The sequence below is a fragment of the Egretta garzetta genome, unplaced genomic scaffold (genome assembly GCF_000687185.1).
Source record: "Egretta garzetta isolate BGI_Z169 unplaced genomic scaffold, ASM68718v1 scaffold486, whole genome shotgun sequence".
Taxonomy (NCBI): Eukaryota; Metazoa; Chordata; class Aves; order Pelecaniformes; family Ardeidae; genus Egretta; species Egretta garzetta.
The window spans coordinates 2,358,026-2,366,365 of NW_009260126.1; the positions used below are offsets into that span (position 1 = coordinate 2,358,026).

The 8,340-nt window shown below is 37.3% G+C and overlaps 1 protein-coding gene across 1 annotated transcript in view; it reads right to left on the reverse strand.

Moving 5' to 3' along the window:
• Positions 1-134: 134 nt before the first annotated feature.
• LOC104128603 (minichromosome maintenance complex binding protein) overlaps positions 135-8,340 on the reverse strand; it is a 15,601-nt gene continuing 7,395 nt past the window's right edge. Inside the window, exons 5-12 of the mRNA XM_035896896.1 lie at positions 7,354-7,523; positions 6,341-6,464; positions 5,117-5,234; positions 4,279-4,444; positions 1,998-2,131; positions 1,177-1,341; positions 704-792; positions 135-399 (exon numbers count right to left, since the gene is read on the reverse strand). Coding sequence (XP_035752789.1) covers positions 273-399; positions 704-792; positions 1,177-1,341; positions 1,998-2,131; positions 4,279-4,444; positions 5,117-5,234; positions 6,341-6,464; positions 7,354-7,523 — 1,093 coding nt within the window. The 3' untranslated portion in view covers positions 135-272. The remainder of the gene's footprint in view (positions 400-703; positions 793-1,176; positions 1,342-1,997; positions 2,132-4,278; positions 4,445-5,116; positions 5,235-6,340; positions 6,465-7,353; positions 7,524-8,340) is intronic.

Sequence of the window (8,340 nt, forward strand, 5' to 3'; positions counted from 1 at the left end):
AGGAAGTAAGTTTACACAACTTCAGTATTAAAGTTTAATATCAAACAATTTGCTCATTGTTACCAATTTTCAATTACAAAACAGGCTCCAAAAAAATTTCATAAAATATGTTTAACTGGCTGAACGGAGTTAAGCGTGTTCAGACTGCAAGGGTAAACATCCATAACTTTTTGGTATAAATTATCTACAAAAACTGGTATAAACAATATTCCAATCTTAGTATGGGTTCCATCTAGGATTAGACAAATTTTCATAGCGACATCCACAAAATATTAAAGTTCATTCCCATTAACACATTTTTGCTGCTGCAATCTGGCTTTACGTAATGCCTCCAGTTGCTTTGCTCTCAGCCACCTCTCTCTTGACAGCGTTGTCTGCCCCGCACTGAGAGACAGGAACCTAGATGAGCAGAAACAGCAATTAAAGAAGAGCTTGTTCTTGTGTCAGGTTTGATAAACTAATTCAGTACAAACCCAGTTTTCTTTCTGTATCCTACAAACTAGAAAGCAGGGGAAGAAAGGGAGGAGGATATACTTTGCCTAACTAAGAATCTATGACAAGAGGAACAAAGGAAGAGGTGATTCAGTCTTTTGATTGCTAGCCAGCCTCATGCAACTGTGGCCCAACTGCAGCCTGGGAGCACTGATTTCATTTGTTACCAGCTTGCTAGAAAGTCTCAGTTATGACAATCAGCGCTACCCACCTTGCTACAAGCAGAGTTCTGTGCAGATCATCGGCCGTTATGCTCTCAGGGTCATTCTTGCGCATTTCTACGAAGTCCTCTTCTACTGCCTATAAACAACACAGCATGGAATTAAGCAGCAAAAAAGAACCTTTGCTACAAGAGAAGCTTTTGAGGAGCTAAACACTGTAAAGACCCTTAGGTTACAGGAGAAACATTTCAACTCATTGTCAGGAAGCGAGCCCGAGTTCTCATCTTTGAAAAGAATTAGTTTTCAAAATGAGTTTTAGAAAGCAGGGTACACGTAAAGTCTATACCAAAATACTTGGGTAAAATCCTTGAAGGCACTTTCAGGACAAGAAAATGCTTCTGTCTGGTTTGTAGAAAACTTCAAGGAGAATCACTGGCAGAGCAATGGGAAAGTACAGTAACTTTCTATTAAGGTTTTCTATCTGAATATACAGTTGAAAACATATTAGGGAAGTCTTCCATACCTTGGTCACTTCATCAGATATACTATAGTCCAGCAGCCTCAATAAACTTAGATAAATTCGAAATTTGTTCAACACAGAAGGGAGCACTGCTGTTAGAAGGCTGTTAATATACTCTTCCATGTTTGGTGGAATTATCTGCGGTTGTAAGTGGACTTGGCAATCTGACTGAAAAATAAAATTACATACCATCTCTTTCCACATCCTGTTGTTTTTTTTTTCTATTCAAAAACTAATTTAATCTCTAAAGCAACAGAAGTCACTATTTCCCAGAATTGAGGTAAGACAATTCATTCTTTAAATATTTAATGGTTCCCTTTTTGAAAACCAGTGTGAAGTCCTTACTCAAGCAGGAGCCAGTTTCACTTAGAGGCAAGAGAACAAACACTCAGCTCATAAAGCTGGAATGCAAGAGATCAGGTAATTCTAAGCTTAGGCTACTCAGTTTTTCTAGGCTCAATGCCAGACCTGTTGCTTTTTATTCATGTGCCCCTCCCCTCAGAAACTGCTGTACCAGAATAAGGCTTGGAGAGTAGCCGTGGAGCTGCAGGCTTCACCCATTACGGCGATCTCTCTTAATAATTCTGTCACTGCCTTGCCATCATTATATCCTTCAGCCAAGGAGGGGGAAAGGTCAATCTCTGGGTTCTCCTTTGAACAGGTTCTTCACCTGGCTGCAGCCATGAGTAAGAACTAATAATGCTAGCATCACACCCACCCCAGTCACAAGAGAGTTTTCCTGTCTTCACTTGTCTCTAGAACAGCATACTCTAAGTAGCTATCAACTGTGATTATTCCCCAAATTCAGGAAGACTTTGCCATACCGGTAGGAGTGATCGGCCCTCTGAAGTGATAAGAACATTAATACTGCATGGGAATTCCATCTGGTGGTAGCTGAAGTCATAATCCACCTTCTGCCAAGTTATCAGATTACTCAGTGCTGTCACATTATGTACACCTAGAAAAGCAAGAACAAATTCTCTGACAACTGGACCTAAACAAATGTCAGACCTGATTTTTTTTCCCCAATCTGTTTTCAATGAGCAGCTAGGTAGAAAAATTCTTGCAAGCATCCTGTTTCTTCTTGTGGCTGTGATGCCTTCCATATACAGGCAACCATTTCTTAACACCAAAATTAAGAATTCTTGAAGGATTTCAAGCCTAAATTTTATCTGTCCTAGTATATGTATTAATAGCTATTATATGTGTTAATAGTTAACGTTTTCATTGGCCCTACAAAGCCAGATAACTATTTACACAGGAAAAATCTCTCAAGAGAGGACAAAACACCATCAATTATTGGAAAGTGTAATTTAACAGTTTGAGGGGGAAGAAAGTAAGTCTTGCTGGATAAAGAACATATTAGATGGGCTAGCAAGACCAGAACAACTGAAAAACATACTCCTCGCTTTACCAAATTGTTACAGAAGTCACTTGCCTTACCTGGAACTAATTTACTTAAAATCTAGAAAATTAAGACTGACAAATTAACTGGTTAACTCTAGGAATTCTCCCTCTGAAATACCGAGATGTACCTGACAATTCAAATTCCCCTTTGGCTGTGCTACTGCATCAAATGACACATCTACTGTTACGATTTTGCCTTTAATGAATTAGTATTCTTTTACTCTGCTGTAAATAAAGGCAAATTTAATATTATGGTTTACTTGTGTGACATTTTCCCCTTTGAAATCTTTAAGCTGTAACTTCCAAGAGTTCCAAAATAACTGTTAGACCTGGAGATACTTACTCTTCTCTAAGATTAAATTTTGTTCCCAACATTGCTACAAGAAATTAAAAATTCTTAATTTTTAACTCTAAATTCAGTAGAGAACAACAGGGCACCAACAGAAATGAAATAAAACTAACAAGCATTTTTTATCTGCAACATTTAATACTTAAAATACTACTTTTCACTAAATGTTGAGGGTTTTGGACATTAAGAACAAGCATTTTAGTAAACCTATATGTCAGCACATTAAGACTTTTCTGTAAATCGGAGTTTTAATGTTTTGACTTTTTTTTAAACAGATTAATGCAAAGATTTCTACTAGTTTTACTATTTTCTTTACTGAAATGTTGTCACTTTGCTAAAGCAGAGTAACAAAAAATACAAGACTCAAAAACAAGTTAATAATTTCAAACAACTTTTAATAGCAGTAACTAAAAAGATTATGTTTCTATTTAGAAACAACCTGAAATCTGAACCTCACCAATTCTGCCAGCCTAAGTGCAGAGGACTGATACTCATCAGGGAGACCCAATAGGCTTACAGCATCACACAGTGTGGCAGGTTTCTCAAGATAGCATTTTTATTTTAAAATAAAGTAATTTCCAGTGATTTCCTATTCATCTTTCCTTGAAATCACCACAGATATCCATACTAGGCATTCTCCAGTTACTGAACTTTTAACAGGTACTGCGACTCACCTCTTTTACATAGGCTATAATTAAATTGTCTAAAAGCTCTGTAAAAAGCATAGTACACAGCACTACATCAGCTTCCAAGATAGAATCATCATCCTGCTCCACACAGTGATAGCTATTTTTTTTTTAATCTCCAGTTTTTAGTTGGGTTTTCAGGGATGGTTTCCATATATACAGTAAATGTATAAAGCATAAAGCAGCAGTGTATTCTTCCCTTACTTCTTCATTCATCATCACAAAACCAAAAGGCCATTCCAATGAATCAGAGGTATTTTGGTATAAAGACTTACTCAAATCAGTGGCCTTTTCCACCAGGTGTCAAAGACACTGTCCATTCAGAGTTCTCCACAATGCAAACAAAACTATACTAAACATGGAACCAGCTTGTTTCATTTTTGGTCGTTTGTGGTCTAGGATAGATTTTGACTCAATACAAGCATTTCTGAGCAAAACGCCAGAAACTTCCAGAAAGTAAAATAGGGGAGAAAAACCCAGGAGATCAAGCTGTAAGTTGTCCAAGAAGGCTGTAGACTAGCAGGAAGCTAGTTCAAGCAATGAAAGAAGATATGGAAACCACAAACAGTTCTGTAATAGAAAATTATCACTGGGACACAATTACCATTTCTGTTTTAAAATATATCAACTTTTAACCTTATTTTTGTAAACAAAGATGTCTACCTGTTGTGTCAAGCTGTCCTTGCTCAAGCTGAGTCTCATCTACTACAAGAGAGGTGTTGCTGGCAAGCTGCAATACTCCGCTGACTAAGCGATTAGCTGCGTAGTCTTTGTGTGGGATAAATCGTGAATTGTTCATGTTTTCAATGGTCATTTGTAGGCAATAGGACTGCAATGAGAAAAAAAACCTCATCAGCACATTTCCTCTTCTCCATGTTCCCTAGTAAATACTGCTTCCTTTAGCAAGAGCTGTAATTGTGAACCTCCATAGAAAGTAAAACAAAACTTGTTACCACAATATAGAATACACTTTATCCCAAATGTCCAAATGCTAAACACTAAAAAAAAAAAAAATTCCCAAAGAAAAATAACACTGTTAAGAACTCATATCACCTGTATTGCTCAGCTAGGATGAGCAAAACAACAAATGATTTATTGCAGCAATACAATTATTAAGACCTCAAACTGAATTACTCTCAATTTTCTGCAGAACAGTATCCACAAACTTGAGGATAAACAGTAACAACACAATAATTAAATGACCTAAGTGTCTAAGCATATCAATCCAGAAAGACAAAATAAAGTATGCAGCATCTGTCTGTCAGTTTAGTATCTATGAGGATATTATTTTATTCCATATTCATCCTAGATGACTAGGTAAATAAGAGACTTCAACTGACAGGCAAGTCATATCTCCATTTTTATCTGCCCTTGACATGGATAGCAGAAGCCTTTGCTTAAGAAGCCTGCCTTTAACTAAAATACTGTTTATTTGGTTGGAACAATTAGTGCAACATCTGCCCTCAGAAATATTAAAGCAATATAATGCCATTATTCTTACTGCTGGAACGAGCTGCTGGATAATGCGGTATATGTGCTCTGTGAAGATGCTATTTCTTGGACATCCGCTTAAGTTGACTGTGAATTTTCCCAGAGGAAGCACATCTCGTCTTGCATAACTAAACCAAAAATAACACAGGTTAGGCAAGCATCTGATTAACACAGTGAATACAGGTATCAGTCAGTTTGTGTGTTGGGCAGTATCTCCAATAGCTAGCAGGATGGCAATACTAATACACACATAAATAGCAGCCACATTTTCTTCCTTCTCCAGTGTCCAAGGAGCTAAGTTAGGCTGAAGGCTGCTGTGGAAGGCTTTGCAGCATTGCACAAAAGCAGTACATTTACAGTGCTCGAGATCTCCTTGTGCTCTATTGTTACTCAGTAAACATACTCCTTCATCTTCTTCCTTTCTCATTGCCCAATCTCGATTTCCCTGCTTATCATGCTTGTTCATTTCCTTTACCTGCCCTCAGCTTTCCTCTCCCTCTTCTTACTGTATATCTTCTCCCCATTCTTGATAAATGTCAACTTTTTTGTGATACCAGCTAAGAGAGAAAACATATTCTAGTCTAAGTATTAGAGCATTGACAGCCCCACTAGAAAGAACGAAGTGTGCATGGAATAAAATAAATAAATAAATAAAGGCATACTGATATTGAAGTACTTATATTTACACGGGGACAAGGGTTCAGGGCACACTGTAAACACAATCCCACCAGAAATGTTGTCAGTTCACACTTATGCTGCTGTGGCATTCTGGGTGGATCTATCTTGATACCACCTGTCTCACTGAGGCGGAGAAATATCTCATGGCTTTTTACACATAAATTGCTAATACCTAAACAGTAATTACTGCAGTTAGTAAATGCCATCTTTGACAAGTCAATTGCATGCCCTATTCAATGAAAGATACTAGAGATAAAAAGATGTTTCCTGTTTAAGAGTGTATCTTGGAGATTTTGTCCAACTCTCAAAGGAACACTGAAAGGGTATACTGCCACAGAATGGGCCTTGTAACAGAACTTGCTGTTATTTCAGACAATGAAATCTGTTTACTGCATCTATTATGACAGGAAAACCCTAGCTGGACAAAGTCCTACTGGAGTAAGTACTATTTAAGATATTTCTGCCATTTATTTTCAGAGTGGTGAAGAACCCCGTAACAGGAGATTTCTTTTACAAGATGAGTAGGTACATTCTCAGCAAACATCTAAGTACTTACACTGTAGAGATGAGGTGCAATATAAGGTATTCAGCAGCCAAACTGTCTCCCAAGAGGGCATGGGTGAGGAATCCAAGCAACTCTGCTCTCACTGGTGACAGCTCAGACATGAAGTTAGAAACAACTGATAAAAGAGCAGAAGACCATAAATGTCAGAAAATGTGCTGTCCCTCACCTTCCCTCTATAAAAACCTCACTTTCCATTACAGTTTGATGTAGGAAAATGGTTACTCCAAAGCAGTCTAGGAAAAATAAACAAACACTATTGGTTTTCCAATTTAGTAATTACTGACTTTGGATAACTTGAGTCACTCAACATTTCCTTGGAAATGCTTTCTTTTTTGTATTAGATATTGTGTAATGCATTTGCAGAAGGCTGTAAAGTGTGGAGCAAAATTTATAAAATCAATAGCCTATCCATACTGTATTAAAGGCAGAAAAAAACCCCACAACCCTTACATGTAGCACAGCTCAGGACAACCAATATAAGGCACACAAGGAAGAAAATCGTAAATATAATTCAGAGGCTTGCATGCCGTAATTCAATGACAAAAAAATAAGTTAAATAGGCCATGAGGAATAGCACTGCTGCTTAAAACTAGAATTGCCTTATCTTCTTCAGAGTATTATGATTCTTTATGTTGATGGTATGTTTCTTTCACTGTTCTACTAAATTGGAAATCGAATTTTCCAGCAATTCACTACTCCATTTGAGAACAAATAAAACCTTATGGCTGAACAGCTTGTTAAAATCCTTGGGCACACAGAATGCAAAACAAGTTTCATATAAATCACATTTATTTCAGAAAAACAAACACACAATCATCATATAAACATAAATACTTTGATCTTGTCCGGTTCTGTAGTGTGAATGGTTCCTCCATTTAACAAAATTTAAACTCAAACCCTGCCATTGATGCATTTGTCTCTGAGCCAGGAAGTTATTTGCTTACATGTACTGGGAAACCTCACAATTACACGTACACAGAGAGAAGTCGAGTTCAGATACTCACAGGTTTTACTCTCCTCTTCATTAAGGCAGGCAGGCAGTAATGGGTTAATGTGTTGTAATTTCTGTGCCAAAATCACATGGATTCTGGGGACTAATGAGGCTGGAGGACTGTGTACTCTCTGTTCTTCTGCTGTGTCCATACACTCCATAGGATCGAGAGCTGAGCTGTCCCTGTGAAAGGGCACAGCACAACTGGACTTAGAAACATTCCACACGAATTGCTCTCCATCTGACTAAGAGCAGCTGGAAGCAGGCCAAGACTAGAGCACACTGGAACAAACAACATCCACTCCCAGCTCCTGGTAACTCTTCCCATATTCAAACTACCTTCTTTATGATTTTTATAAACACCATAAATACTGAAATGCCAAAGCATGCTTGACCAAAAAAATTTGATTATATTATTTTCAGAAAATAATCAAACTTACTTTTCTGAGAAAAAAACAACAAACAAAACCCCAAAACCTAAATCAAAACACCCCAAACCAAATCACATTTATTATTTGGTGCACCATTTAATAAGATGTAGCTTCAAATAAAATGTTACACACTATTCTGTGTACCGAGTGAAGTCTAAACAGTAATTTTTAAGAAAGTAAGGTAATGATTTATTACATTTGTCTGTGTATGCATATGTGGGTGCAATTCCTCTGGGTTCCAGAGCCTGATAACAGGATCTTCTAGCTGTCACGTAACAGTTGTATCACTGGCTGAGTAAAAAAAGAGTAAATAAATTCTAATGTACCTCAGCTCAAACTTGAAGGTATTAACTCTTAGTTTAACAGTTCAGATACACAAGCTTTGCTCTCCTTGATGATGTCTTACGATATTCCTTCCAGGTGGTTTTCATTTTTTATGTTGAAACTAAAATCCGTAAAGTGACTATATCAGATGAGAGTAAAGTTTAGTACGAATTTAATCAACTTGTACGGGTTTTAAAAGCTGAAAGGCTTTATAACTTCAAAGCCTCTTCAGCAGTCCACCACAG